The 15124-nt window shown below is 44.5% G+C and overlaps 1 protein-coding gene across 2 annotated transcripts in view; it reads left to right on the plus strand.

Moving 5' to 3' along the window:
- SEMA5A (semaphorin 5A) overlaps nucleotides 1-15124 on the plus strand; it is a 1729347-nt gene that overhangs the window by 668525 nt on the left and 1045698 nt on the right. For both annotated transcript variants that reach the window (XM_085606095.1, XM_085606096.1), the window contains one exon: nucleotides 14008-14053. In XM_085606095.1, the coding sequence (XP_085462221.1) occupies nucleotides 14008-14053 (46 nt within the window). The remainder of the gene's footprint in view (nucleotides 1-14007; nucleotides 14054-15124) is intronic.

The following is a 15124-nucleotide window of genomic DNA, read 5'->3' on the forward strand; positions in this document are numbered from 1 at the left end:
CTCCGACACTGCTTGTAGGAAAGCCCTTTATTGGTACAAGGGGAGCAAGGGCATTGAATGCGTAAACAGTCTAGCCGCATCCAGAAGCCTGACGCGTTTCGAAGTATTAACAAACTTCTTCCTCAGAGGCAAAGATACCCTGAAATTGTGCATTCCGTGTACCTGCTCCTTGTAATGCCAAATGGCCCGTCCTGAATGGGCCACTCCCCCGCTCAGAGCAAAGGATCCTGGGTATTGCATATACCAGAGAACCCGGCCTATATAGACCGCTTGTCGCGTTAGGAGTGAGGAATGCTGGGCCATGTAGTCCACGCTGAGTTCCATTAGTCCCTGCATAATGAGCTGCCGCCAATATCAGGCCCACTGATGTGCCTCGATGTCCATGCCCCACTTTAATCTATCACAGTGTAACCAGAGAAAGATCCAATGACTACTGGACCTCCTGGCCCCCTCCTTTGGGGTGGTGCACTCCCGGCGGCTGGGACTGCCACCAAAATATCAACGCTACAAAGGTTTCCCTGCAATGGAAGGCACTCCGACACTGCTCGTAGGTAAGTCCTTTATTGGTACAAGGGGATCAGGGGCATCGAATGCATAAACAGCCCAGTCGCATCCAGAAGCCTGACGCGTTTCGAAGTATTAACAAACTTCTTCCTTAGAGGCAAAGATGCGCTGAAATTGGCCGTTCCGTGAACCTGCTACTTGTAATGCCAAATGGTCCGCCCTGACTGGGCCACTCCCCCGCTCAGAGCAAAGGATCCTGGGTATTGCATATACCAGATAACTCAGCCTATATAGGAGGCTAGCATTATGCATGATCTTTTATTAACTCCTTCTGAGCAGCAACACAACTTTAAAGCTCACAGAATGGGACTTAAAACATCACAATTAAAAAATAATGTTCAGTCCATATAAAGGCTCTGTGTCCTTCATCTTCTTCCTCTTTTGTTGCTGAGCAAGTTAGGTGCTTTGTTTATGTTATATGAGTGTTTGTTAGACTGAGGATGAGTGATTGTTACCCAATTTACTGGTATTACGAGTAATTGCGCTTTGTTAATTCAAATGTTTGTTAAAATGGTCTGAGATAATCAATTAGATTTTTTTTTTATATAGGATGAGGAATATGCATTTATTAGGTTAATTAAAGAGAAGGTTTATTAGTAGTAAAAAAAACCAAAAGATTAGCGAGTTTTAAATGTTAAATTAGATACTAACCTTCCGTTAGGCATTCAGTGTTTTGCTCGCGCTGGTTCAATGAGCTAGTCTTTCTACAAAATGGATGCTCATTCAGTCGCGCAGGTGTAATGGGTCCACATTCTTATGTGTGGATCCGCGGTCTTTAGAGGAAGTAGACGATGTAGGCAACATTACGACCTGTTTTTAAGGTCTGTTGGAGATAAGCGTATCTAGGCAGCAGAGCGTTTCTCCACAGACGCTCGTTGCTGATTTTAAAGAAGAACATTTTTTTTTCCTATTGAGAGGAATCGGAAACAGAATAAGATTAAAAAGTGGAAGTATTAAGGTTATTGTTCTAATAATAAAAAGTAGAACTGAAATAGCATGGAGAGTAGTCAGATTAGTGAAGAGGTTAAGGAGGATGGATTAAGAAAAATGGTATGTGAGGAAGTTCAGGCAGTGGTTAAGGAGACTTTTAAGCGAGTGTTAAGGGAAAGAGAAAGAAGGGTTATAGATGAGGAGGAATATTTTTCTATTTCAGACGATGATTAGGAGAATAGAGGCCCAGTGGTAAATGTATACAAAAGAAAAGACATTTGGAAATTAAGGGAAAAAATAAAGGAGGCCCAAGCACCTTGCATGGAGAAGGTGTCCACAACGGCACACGGAAGAATCAGCGAAGCGCTGATTTTGATGATACTCAGGTTGATGAGTTTAAAAAAGTAGGAGAAAGATCCAGTGTGAATCTGGATGAGTATGTATTAGATTTGGAGTATAAGGATGATTATGAGAAGGAGGAAAGCCAGTTAGGACTCAGGTCTGGGAGGAAGGAATTGTCACCTGTTAAGGATCTTTTTGGGGAGACACCTTTTGATCCAAGTGAGATAAGGAACCCCAGAGGAAAATATTGGTGGCCAATGGAACATATGTTGCAATATATTAAATCTAGATTTTGAAAATCTCTGGAGAGAGAAGAACACAATTTATGTGAGCTGAGTGTGCACCTACTGATGTGCAGTCACGGGGGTTGGCAGTGTAGTGCTTGGGGAGGAGTTGGTCCCAGGTGAAGGGTGGAAGCCAGCTGACATGACCCTTGTTTCACTAGGGGACAGTGAGATGATCCAGCGAACCCCCTGCCTGCGAACACTAAGAAGTAAGGGCAGTGGGCGTCCATCAGAGGATGGAGGCTCTGAGAGAGACAGGAGCCAGTGTGACTACAGTAAACTGTTGCCTGGTGTCTGAATAGCAGATGGTCCCAAATGTGTTTTATCATGTAGTTGCTGTGGACAGCTCAGAGCGCCAGTACAAGGTAGCCGAGGTTCCCTTTGAGTGGGTAGGGTCTCAGGGCCCTTGGGGGTGGCTGTGAGCCCAACTATGCCGGTTGACTGTCTTCTAGGGAATGACCTGCAGGATTCCCCTTGGCTTGAGGTGGAACGCCAGGCACACTTGGAGATGTTGGGTCTACCTGAGTGGGCTTGTGTGACCACTCGGTTGATGGCAGCCAGACAGGGTGAAAAGAAGGACTTGGGGGCTGAAACAGTGGCCCAGGTCCATGCCAGAAAGTGCAGGGGCAGGGTGTGTGGGAAACCAACCCCTGAAGTTCCCATAGACCAGGAGGAGGCAGAACCTGAGGGGGGTGCCCTGGAACCTACAGGGGAGCAAGTAGCCGAACTGGGGGACTTTCACCTGAGCTAGCCCATTTGCAGGGGGAACGGGGTCCCACCAGGGAGAAATTCTTCAGGGAACAGGAGGAGTGCCTTTCCCTTGAGGATCTGCAGTGGCAGGCCACAGATCAGGCATCAGAGCTTGAGTCTGGATCACACTGGATTTAATGGGAGAATGATCTCCTGTATACCAAGCCTAAGGTTGCTGATCCTATTGTCAGCCCATGTGCTTTTGGTACCCCAGCTCTTCAGAGCCTTCCAACTGGGTCTGCCTCATGATGTGCCTTTGGCAGGACATTTGGGGCAGGACAAGACCTATGAACAGCTTGTCTCCCACTTCTGGTGCCCCAAATGTGCAGAGAATTTGCAACCCTTTGTAGAATGTGCCAGACTTTCCAGACAAGTGGCAAGAGTGGAGGGAGATCTAAGGCTCATCTCCAGCCTTTCCCTGTTGTCAGCACCCCCTTTGAAATGGTGGGTATTGACATTGTGGGGCCTTTGGATCCCAAGACAGCCTTAGGCAACAGGTTTATCCTGGTCTTGGCGGACCATACCACCCGGTAACCGGATACTATATCTATGAAATCACAGCACCTATGGTGGGCTGGGTATTGATGGGGATCTTTTCCCGCATGGGGTTCCCCGAAATGGTGGTATCCGACCGGGGTGCCACCTTCATTTCTCTTTATATGACGTCTCTGTAGGAGCAGTGTGTTATAACCTACAAGTTCACCACACCTTACCACCCTCAATGTAATGGGTTGGTTGAGAGATTTAACTAATCTCTGAAGGGCATGATTAGGGGTCTGCCAGACACCCTGAGGCATAAGTGGGATGTCCTCTTGCCATGTCATTTCATTGCTTACCTGGAGGTACAGCAGAAGGCCTTGGGGCTCAGTCCCTTTGAGCTACTGTATCAGCACCCGGTCAGAGAACAACTTAGTCTGGTGAAAGAAGACTGGGAGAAAGCTCCCAGGCAGCCACCCCCCAGGATGTAACTGCATGCTGGCCTTTAGAAACCAGACTACACGCTTCAGGAAGCTTACTCAGGCAAACCTGGAAGCCAGCCAAGAAGAGATTAAACGTTGGTTTGACCAGAATGCCATTCTGGTTGAGTTTCAACATGGCCTGAAAGTGTGACTCATGCCCACTGTAGAGCCTTGTGCTTTCCAGGACAAGTGGACTGGGCCTTTTGAGGTGGTGGAGCACAAGAGTGATATCACCTATCTGTGATCTTGCAGTCTCCAAGGTACCCTTTGAGGGTCCTGCATGTGAACTGCCTCAAACCTCACTAGGAGAGGTATGAATTGACCATGCTCCTGGTGACAGATGATAAAATGGAGGAGGAAAGTGAGCTTCTTCCTGACCTCCTGTCTGCCCAGGAGCAAAATGGGTCAGTGGAAGGTCTGAACCTCTCCCAAACACTGATCCAGAGCAGCAGAGGGACTGTCACCAGTTACTAGGACAGTTTTCCTCCCCGTCCTCCATGACTGCAGAAGTCACCCACTAGTGTACCTGCAATGTGTATAAGGGGATAGTCCACCTGAAAAACACAAGATTTACAGGCTGACTGACAAGTTAAAATCCAGCATCAAGGAGTAGGTCTCCAAGATGCTAGCGTTAGGGTTAATAGAGCCCTCCAACAGCCCCATGGCCAGCCCAGTGGTTTTGGTCCCAATGGCTGCTGCACCCGGTGCCACACCAAAATTTCAGTTTCTGTGGACTACCGTGGGCTCAACGCCGTGACCAGGACTGACATGGAACCCATACTCAGAGCTGATTGATCGGTTGGGAGCTGCCCAGTTCCTCAGCACGTTTGACTTAACATCTGGGTACTAGCATATTGCCCTGACTGATGGGGTCAAAGATAGGTCTAATTTTCAATGCCAGAGGGGCACTACTGGTTCTGGGTGAAGCCCTTTGGGTTGAAGAATGCCCCTGCCACCTTTCAGAGGTTGGTCATTCAGGTGTTTGCTGGGCTGAAGGATTTCAGTGCTGCCTACCTCAATGACATTGCGGTGTTTAACACAGCTGGGAGGAACTCCCGCAACACCTCTGGGAAGTGTTGAAGGCCCTGCAGGAAGCAGGCCTTACTATTAAGACCAGTAAGTGCCAAATAGGACAGGGTCCGTGGTGTACTTTGGACACCAAGAAGGAAGTGGCCAGGTGGCGCCTGTACAACCCAAGATTGACATAATTCTGGCTTAGGACCCTCCCAAGACCCAGACTGAGGTCAGAGCCTTTTTAAGTCTCACCGGATATTACAGGAAATTGGCCAAGGGATATGGCACCATTGTTGCTCCCTTGACTGAGCTGACTTCTAGGAAGCAGCCCAGAAAAGTGATCTGGACTGAGGGTTGTCAGACCGCTTTTGATGCCCTGAAGGCTGCCATTGGACTGCACCCGTGCTGAAGGCGCCCGACTTCGCCAAGGAATTTGTTGTGCAGGTAGATGGTTCAGAGCATGGTGTGGGGGGAATACTAGCACAGCTAAACAATGAGGGACTAGACCAACTTGTAGCCTTCATCAGTAAGAGGAAACTTCTCTGGGAACAGAGGTGGAGCGCATTTGTAGTCTAGGCGCTGAAGAAGTTCAGACCCTACCTGTTTGAGACTCACTTACATGTTCAGAAAGACCACAGGCCCCTCAGATGGTTGTTGCAGATGAGGAGTGAAAACCCAAAAATGTTGAGGTGGTCCATCTCCCTACTTGGAATGGACTTTATGGTGGAACACCACCCTGGTACAGAATACGCAAATGCTGATAGGCTGTCCAGATTCTTCTGCCTTAGTGATGAGAACTCCAATGAGCCAACCAAAAGACACCAAAGCACATCCAAATGTTCGAAACGATCATCCAATTTTCAATGATCTGTGGTTCAACCAGTCAAAATGAATGTCCTTTAGAAATATTTCAGCACAATTGTTGAATCAGGTCCCATAGCTTGTTTTATTCCATTTCATTAACATCGAAATCAGCAGCAGCCGACGTACGTTTCGCCCCCCTGGGCTTTCTCAAGGCTTGGATTTAGTATACTCAGATCAATTTCATGTCTCACATCACAAAGCTCACATTATGTGCAATAGGTCGTAATTATTCCAATAAGCGATATGAAATATCCACCTGACTGGCAGTAATGTCAACTTCTGTTTTAAAACACGTGCATTTCGCCACGAACGAATACTAAATCCAAGCCTTGAGAAATCCCGGGGGGGCGAAATGTACGTGGAATGCTGCTGATTTCGATGTTCACCACCTGCTTACGCGAACTCCACTGCTGGAAGTTCTGACCTGCCAGAAAGTGCCTGTTCCAGTTCTGCAAAAACAACAATTGATGGACAGAATGCAGAACAATGTCTTACATTCACCCCAGTACAGAGATCTTGGCCTAAATCCATCGTTTTATTGCTCACCATGCCATTCCAGTTTGAACCCAGCCATATGCAAATCAGTCTTGACCCTGTGCCTCATGGGAACAGTCCAGCCTGAAATATATGACATTGTTCTGCATTCTGGCCATCAACTGTTGTTTTTGCATTTGTCACCCCGAGTGGGAAGGGTATGCCGAGACGTGGGTTCCGTGCTCTCCATGCCACTGGAATCAAGTTAGCCTGGCTGAAGAAGGGTGACATACCCTGAAACCGGTCCCAGGATGCTTGTTTTCTATCCAGGGAGGACCTGGCCTGGCAGTTCAGTCTGGGCTGTTCCCATGGGGCACAGGGTCAAGACTGATTTGCATATGGCTGGGTCCAAACTGGGGTGGCGTAGTGGGCAAAAGAAAGATAGATTTAACCCAGATCTTTTGACTGGGGGATAATGTTTGCATAGTCAGCATTCCGTCCATTATTTGTTTGCTGTAACACTGTTCCAGTTCTGGGCCTCTAGAGGTTATTCTTGTAGCTGGGAGCTAACACAGCTTTAAAAAAATCAAGAAAATCAATTCATCGCTCTTCCAGCACCTGTTTTGCCGAAGCAGTACTGTCATGCAGGGAGAATTTCCACGCACCACCACTGTGCTTTTAAAGAATCAACGCAGCGCCTGAAAATCCGCTGCACGCTGAGTCCAGTACACCAACCTCCGAAGACCAAGATCACCGCATCGACTCCAACACCGGCTGTGCTGTGCAGCTAAAAGAATCGATGCATCCTCGGACCGTGCCTGAAGAAATTGATGCAGCGCCTGTTTGCCGCTGCCACATTGACCTCCAGCGCATCCATATTTCCACGCATTGCACCTGTGCGGCAAGTTTTTCTATGCTTCACCCGCAGACCAGAACTGTCTTGGATTCGAAGCATCACTTTCCCCTACAGTCCGGATTCGACGCATCACTTCTCCTGATTGCAGCAGAACTGTTGCATTGCCTCCGCAAGAACTCAGGAACTAGTGCATGACTGTGTTTGTTGACGCTTCCCTTCTCTGCATCAATCTGCAATGGTTCAACACCCTAAAATATGTATATTGTATCACTTGGACACCATAGTAGTTCAAGAAAGTTTCTTAAAATAGTTGACACATTCAATACATGCTTTTTCAGTACATAACATTAATGAGGCACGTGAGATTTGGAATCCTTTAATCGTTTTCATATTCCATTAAGAACCGCAGTCAAAGTGTTTCGTCCCCACAGACTTCTTCAGGGGTACAAAAACATACATAGATACAACATTTTTCTTATAATATATGCAAAAAATAATCCTAAACAAAACTATCACGTAATTTAATAAAATGGCATGGAATTATCCATGATCAATCTAAAAAAAAAACACACAATCTACCTGATACCAATTATGTCAAACTTTGGCATCATACAATTATTCATTAGTGCATTCAGAGTAACACCATCTTTTTTTCACATCAATATTCTTCGAATTTGATTGAAATGTGTAATGGCCATTCATTTAGGTGCACCATCAACAGTGTTATATTGCACACGAGTTGTTCCAAACTCTTACAAAGAATTTATCCTGTTATCAATAGTGATGGAGTTAAACACACTCAGCCCAATCATAACATTTCTTTACCTCTAATCAAATCCTTTCTTTATAGTGGAAACATATTACTAAACGAATCCTGTTTGTTTGCCCATAATAATATCATTTCTAGACTCCAAAAACTTAATATATTTAGTTGATCATAATTCATACGTCTCAGTCAGGATATGAGACACAGCGAGTATTGTGTCCCATCCTTAATTTGGAAACGTTCTGTATAATCTCAAAATATCCAATATTCAATTTGAAGGTTCCAATTCAATTGGTGAGGTCCTATAGTTGAAGGACCTACAATCAAAATTGTTGAATATGCATTTTAAGCTCTGTGGGTTTATTACTTTAAGATTATTCTATTTTAACTTGAATGAAATATCATTGTGTCTTTAATTCATTTCTTATTTAAACATTTCTTTTTTAAAGGAAACATTTTAGTTAGTTGTGGGCAACATGAATCAAGACGCACATTATATCTATAGGTAACAAGCGGCATTTCTCCATATTGCCAATCAAGTTATTATTCTACAAAATAAAATTTGTCATTTCGGACCTAATTTATAGTGCGCTGTCAGGTCAAGAAACAAAAACGTCAGGGCCTACTGTGTGTTGTTAGAATAAGAATTGAAAGATCCAGATTAGCAAATTTCCGTAGCTGATGACTACTCAGAGTTATGCGAATTAGTGAAAAATGAAAAGATAGAGTCACAAGACCAACTCGAGAATGTAATATACGATTATGATTCAGACATAAAACCTACCAATTGACATCACTTATTATGATCAAGAGAGTGCTTTTTGATATACTCTCTCTAGGAAGATATTAAATATAAAATACTGCATATCCCCTATGCCTATATACTCTTTCACTGTTAAAAATATATATACACTTTCTAGTGTCTCAATCCTGCCTGCTTGGAACATCTTTCCCCACACAGATGTAAATTAAAGTCTCCCATGAGAATAAAAAAGTTAAGGAGATGAAGTTTGACTCTAATACGCTCAAGTGTTCAAGTGACACCAGCATGATTAGGCTACCATTGGCTCTCCACATTGAAGCTGGTATAACCAGAAAAAAAGGAGCTAAACCTTTTCACAAAGACAGAATTAGATACCTTTCATTACTTCCCATAGAAGGCAAATAATGCTAATATCTTTAATAAAATTGAGCTGTGAGTTATATTTCTTTCTTATTGCTCAAACCCGCTATATTCCAGCATAAAAGCTCAACTAAATAAGGGACCATACCATCTGCTGTGGGACCCCCTTCAACTTCTGCTGGACCAGTAGGAGTTGAGCAGCTCGGAGTGGTACCCAGTTAGTCATTATTATCCAGAGTGCTGAGTGTGTCGAATCTGTTGTGTGTTTTGACATTAAAGTTTTGGGAAACTTCAGTGACCATCTGGAGACAGCGCACCAGGGCCACATGAGATTTATGAGACAGACTTGGTAGATAAAAGAAGCCAAGGGGTTTGAACGGTATTGTAGAAGGGGGACACTGAGCATGGTCAAGCATTCAAAGCAGCCTGCCTGTAAGCTCTGACTGGCTAAAATGATACACCACACGATACCCCTTATAGGTTTTTAAACTTTGGCTTATCCACTTGACTTGTCTAACCATGTTTATGTTGGTATAATAAAGAAGATCCTCCAATACGCCTGTTAACCCATTGTACTAGTTTATTTTTCACTTGGTAAAAGTTTTCTGTCACCTCATCTTTAAGGGGCGGAACATCTATAAAGATGGCAATGTATGGCATAGCATCAGGTGGCATATTTAAAATGCTTGATGCTAGGTGTGCCTTGGAGGGGATGCGATGGAAGTAAACATTCTGTTAGATGCAGACAGTTCAGTCTCGTTTGAGGCCTCAGTATTGGACTGATGAACATTCGCAACAACAGACCCAAAGGTGGCCCCATTCGACACGTAACTGGGTTTATTACTGAGGTCAGCCTGAAGGGTACGAATGGCCGCAATGAAATCAGAATCCTTTGTATCAGATAAGCCTGGGGTCTGGCTCCTCACTTCCTTCCACGGAAGTTTTTTCTTCGGTATTTCCCCACAGGCATAGGTCAAGAAGGAAATGATAGCGGGAATCTGGCATGCCCCCTTAATGGTGGTGATGTTACTCGATTTTACACTTACCCATGAGTCAGAAGAGGGCGAAAGAGATGGGGCCCAATCTGGCCTTGTTGGACAGCGGATGGTCGCAGACAGGCCCTCTCTTCGCTTGGTCTCCACAACATCCTCTGGACAGTTCTTCTTTCTCCAGTGTGACTGGAAGCTGATGCGCTCTAGATAGCACTCTGACAGTGGGGCCCCTTCTCTTCTGGTGGTGAACAGCTGAGTGGTGTTGTGGGCTCCGTAGTACAAGCCCGGCATCATGGCAAAAGTATTTCTTTTTTCTGTGGTGGGAACCTGAGGCACTCTAACTAGTGCTCTGAGAGAAGGGCCCTGCCTGCTCTGGCAGCGAACAGTAGAGCGCTGTTGTGGGCTCCATAGTACAAGCCCGGCATCCTGGCAAAAGTATTTATTTTTTCCGTGGTGGGAACCTGAGGCACTCTAAATAGTGCTCTGAGAGAAGGGCCTGGCCTCGAACAGTAGAGTGGTGATGAGGGCTTTGTACTACAAGCTCCTAGATTATGTGCTGAACAAAGTAAGGTAGGAGGAAGTCATCTTGTATTGAAGCAATTTACTCTTTGCAGCTGCTCTTTAAGTTTGCTGCACCCATGTATGTATTTTTAGAACTTATACACACAAGACTAGCTAGGAAGAAAGTATGTGCTGTATAACACTGCCGTAAGAATGTCTATTCATCTTGGACCAAGACAGTGGAGGGCGAGCCGCACTGGTTTATGTTTGTTGAATTTACATTTGCAAAGCTTGTGACTACTAGTCGAGTAGCTCTGATTCACTGTTGATGGTTTCTCCCTGCACTGCTGATGTACACATCAGCAGTGCAGGGAGAAACCATCAACAGTGATTCAGAGCTACCCCACTAGTAGTCACAAGCTTTGCCTAGTACTAGTATTCCTAACCGGCTTTCGTAGGAGGCTGCTTGGTTCTAGTGACTGTATGATTGTAATGCATGAATGAGGCTGTTCTGGTACTGTGACACAGGCAGGTACTCTTTCCTCTGATGTACTCTTTATTTTTCTTGCTTCCGCTAGTGGAGGAACTGGCCTTCTAGATGCACTCCTAAATGTTCCACAACAGCAGTGTTACACCTCCTATTCCATCTCTTAATTAGCACTAAAACTAATACTCACCTGACAAATCCTTGATTTGGAGACTAATTCCTCAATTTCATCCCTGAAATGTTGGCATGTGTAAAATAAGTGAATGCCATTTTTAAGGTCGAGCCTGGGCAGCGCATGCGCTGCTCTGCGTGGCATGCTGTATTCGAGTATGGACTTGAAGCTCCGCCCACTCTCCGCCCATATTTTTCATTGGCTTGTGTCACTGTCCTTTGTAAATGCGGGCTTCTGATTCGTTAATAGGCAGGTTATTCCCTCCTTAGTACCGCCTAGTCTTCATCTGTCACCTCCCATGAGGACTGGCCCTTTTACTTTAGTTGTTACACTGTAGTATCTTATTTTGTCTGTAAGCACTATTTTCTTAAATGAATTTCTCCTTCTGCATGCCTTCCTGGAACATTCAGTGTGCCATGCATACTTTCACTTTCCAAGCATCCCAGGACAATGGCGGCCCCTTTTTGAGGAGAAAGAGGTCTCGCATTTACAAGAGTTTGAGTTATTGGCATTGTAAATGACAATGCCTTTTATTTATGTGTTAATTATCAAAACAGATCAATAAAAGGCATTGTAATTTACAAAGCCAATACCTTACACTCTCGCCAATGCGAAATATATTGCATTGCAAATGCTATTTTCTACTTGATTTGGACTTGGAAACTGCATATGGATTCTGCTTCACCAAAATACATACTTATATTTATTCTGCCGCAAGGTTTCAATTCTGTTCTGCTATTGGTGTGCGAGCCAAGCAAAGCTGAAGACTGGCTTAAGGCAGATGTCTGCCCCCCCCATGGAACTAGCAAGCCATAACAGGACTGAGACCACAGCCCCAGGCATCCATCCCCCCTTTCCGCCCTTAATGCAGTTTTGAAAAATCTGCCTCCCAGTAAGCGATGGCAGCTGAGAGGGATGCTGTACATGGCCCTGGCTGCAGCCTGGATGTGTTCTTTTCTGCTTGGTCTCCTTCCCCTGAAAAGCAGTGCAAATAAATCATGGCTGCCGGAGCTGCAGTTTGCAGATACGGTTTTTAGGGATAAATCTCTAACCTGAGCGGTGACACCGTTGTTATTGCTAAATTTCATTTTCTTAAATTGTGTGCTGGGTCACTCCTAAACATGGATGCTAAATTAGGGAAGGCTGGAGATATTGACTTAAAAATAGAATGATCTACATTATTTGCACATTGTATCGAAAAGAACAACAAAGAATGGTTTTATTATTCAGCTGAAATGCCTTTTATGCTCCAGATGCTTTTTTTGCTTCTCATTTACCCCTTTGCATTTAGACAGCCCTTTTCTTTTGAAATGTGTCTTTCGCTGCCTCCAGCTGATTTAACATCCCATAAGCTTTCAGCAAGTGCCCTGTATTGAACCAGGTACTGCCCTCATTGACAGCATGAAAAACAAGTAGACACAAACCATTGTTCTTTCGTGTTAAACTGTCGAGAGAAAGGAACATTGCTCGGTGCCTGAAATCCGGATGGTGTGGACAGAAACCTGGACTCGTACCCCAGCCTTGCCACTTGTTCCAGGGGAATCCCTTCACTGGGCCTCCTTTTCTTTGACTGGAACATTAATGCGCCTTGAAGCAATTTATTTCAGAGTGTGAGCTGTAGAAAAGTCTAGGCCATACGTTTACTAGACTATAATATTATGCATATAGTATATCAATACGGATCATGTATAATGCAAATTACAAACTAAATTGTTTCTTGGCTCATCCTTGGCAAAATCGTCTGGCGCAAATAGGCGCAAATAAATCTTTCCCCGTTCAGAAGCTGTTATTTTTTTATATTGTTCGATGTAGAAATAAAATCTTAAATTACTAAATGAAAGAAACAGAAAAAAAATATTGAATTTTATAGAGCCTTCTCTTAATTTAAGTAACATCTGTTGCTTGATTCACATGCCAATTCTTTGAAGGCTTGGCTCCCATATTTGCTCTACAGTCCAAGCCAGGCTTCTGTCTTGGCTCTGACCCAGCTTTCCCCATGAGTTTATTGGCTTACCTATCTCCCTTTACTCCTGGTGAGATTTTCTCCATCTATGGCAGTTTGCATTAAGTCCTGTGGCGTTGCTCAGGGTGCGGCGGCGCATTCTGTCATGAAGGTAGTCATCTGCGGAATCGTGAAGGTCCACTCACCCTGCTGCTTTCAAAAGTAGAAGTGCAGGTTACAAGGGTTTTTATGAACTGTGGGCCTCTCATCTCTGCAGATTCTCATAATTTTAGGGAGTTAATAAAGCACCTCAGAATATTCAGGCCTTGTCCTTCTGAAAATATTTCAGTTTATGGGCAGCACACACTAATAAATGAAAAAATTCTTTCTCAGTGAATTTCAAACATCCTGTATCATTGAACACCAAGGCACATACTTTGAAAAGAAAGTTACTTTCACTCATTCGCAATGTCTACTATAAAAAAAATCCGCTTAGCTTTATCTTCCCAACAAAGCAGATGCAGTCGATGAAATGTAATCCTTTGTGAGGTGTGGCATCGTTTACCTCATGGATTTACGAGGGAAAGATAATCTGATACATTCACGTGGCTGTAGGGGTTCGCGCTTTGAGGGAGTTTACCACCACACGTGTTTGCTCTGGAGCATTCAGACTGTGCTGAGCCATTTAGGGTCTAAGATGACTCCGTCATTGCTACCTATTTCATGCACAGTTGGGTTGTCTTTACTGAAACCTCGCAGATGTTCGAGAACTGTTCATGTTACGGGTGAAAAGCAGGGTTTCATTAGCTCTAACGAGTAAAGGGGAAAAAAACCGTTCCATTCCCGTCATCTGGCATCGATGTCACAGAACATTCCAGACTAGCAGAACACATGCCTCTCATCTCTCCCTGATTTGTTTGCATGCTCTGCGCCGCGTGCCTCCTCCGCGTTATGATTAATGCTTGTATTTTATGTCTTGTTTTGCAGAAACTACCTCTTCAGGTTGCAGCTCGAGGACCTGTCGCTGATCCAGGTGCGTGCCGCGCGCTTCGCCATCTTTCCTCCTGTCTCCTCGTCTGTCTCGCGCTCGTACTTCTGATGTTTGATGTGGCGCAGGCAGATGTTTTGCGGCTTTTAATCAAGACGTTATGAGTCTTTCGCAGGGAGGCAGACGGCGCTCAGGCTTCCAGCCTGTTTGCTCCTGCTCATTATCCGTCACATCTGTAATTTGCTTCCGAATGCACTTTCGTCTCAGTCCACGCAGATTTGCTGTATCATTGCTCCTTTGTGGCATGATAATGAAAGGTAAGGCCCGCAGTCCTAAACTGCAAGAACCTGAGTCTACCTGACAGGGCAAAATACTGCAACCACCTAAAGATACAAATGGGCTGATTTCAAGTGCGCCCAAGAACTGTGATCCCTGCGTAAGCACCTGTTTGCACCATTATTTATATAATTACTGGTTGTGATAAGGTTCTCATGCCATTAAACTTCAGCTGTTCAAACCTGCCACAATGTAATAATTGAAAAATGTTTTCTAAGCACCGGAACATTTAGATTTAATGTGGTAAGCACCGCAATCCTCGTGCTATACCACATTTTCAGGGCAAAATTCATGAAAGGCCAAACTTATCGCATCCAATAAACTGCTTCCAGGCTGATCATATTTATTTTAATGCGATGCATTATGTATACCTGTTCGGGGAACTCGTAATCAGTCCCAAATTAGTTGGGTGATGATTGAGCAGCACTGGCTCACATCAAAATGCAAAATGTGGGTTTTTAATGTGACGGCACAGTGGAAATTACCACTAGTTTCCCTCCTCTTCTCCAACATTCAAATGCTTCCCTTTTTTTCCTCTTTTAACATCTGCCATCAGTGGGTGAAAATTTCTAGAAGTGTTAAAGTTCTCTGCCAAACTCTTTGCTGTTTATTAAATCTTTCTCGGTCGTTACAGACTAGTGCCTGAGGAATAAGGCCTGTGACTAAGCGGGTGGCCATATAATGGACAAATGTAATGCCCGCTTTGGTCTTTTGTGCAGTAGTGGACCAATGGAATGTTCGGTTCCATTAACTATATTGACAAGGCAAAGTTAAAATAAT

Source organism: Triturus cristatus, chromosome 5_1 (genome assembly GCF_964204655.1).
Source record: "Triturus cristatus chromosome 5_1, aTriCri1.1, whole genome shotgun sequence".
Classification (NCBI taxonomy): Eukaryota; Metazoa; Chordata; class Amphibia; order Caudata; family Salamandridae; genus Triturus; species Triturus cristatus.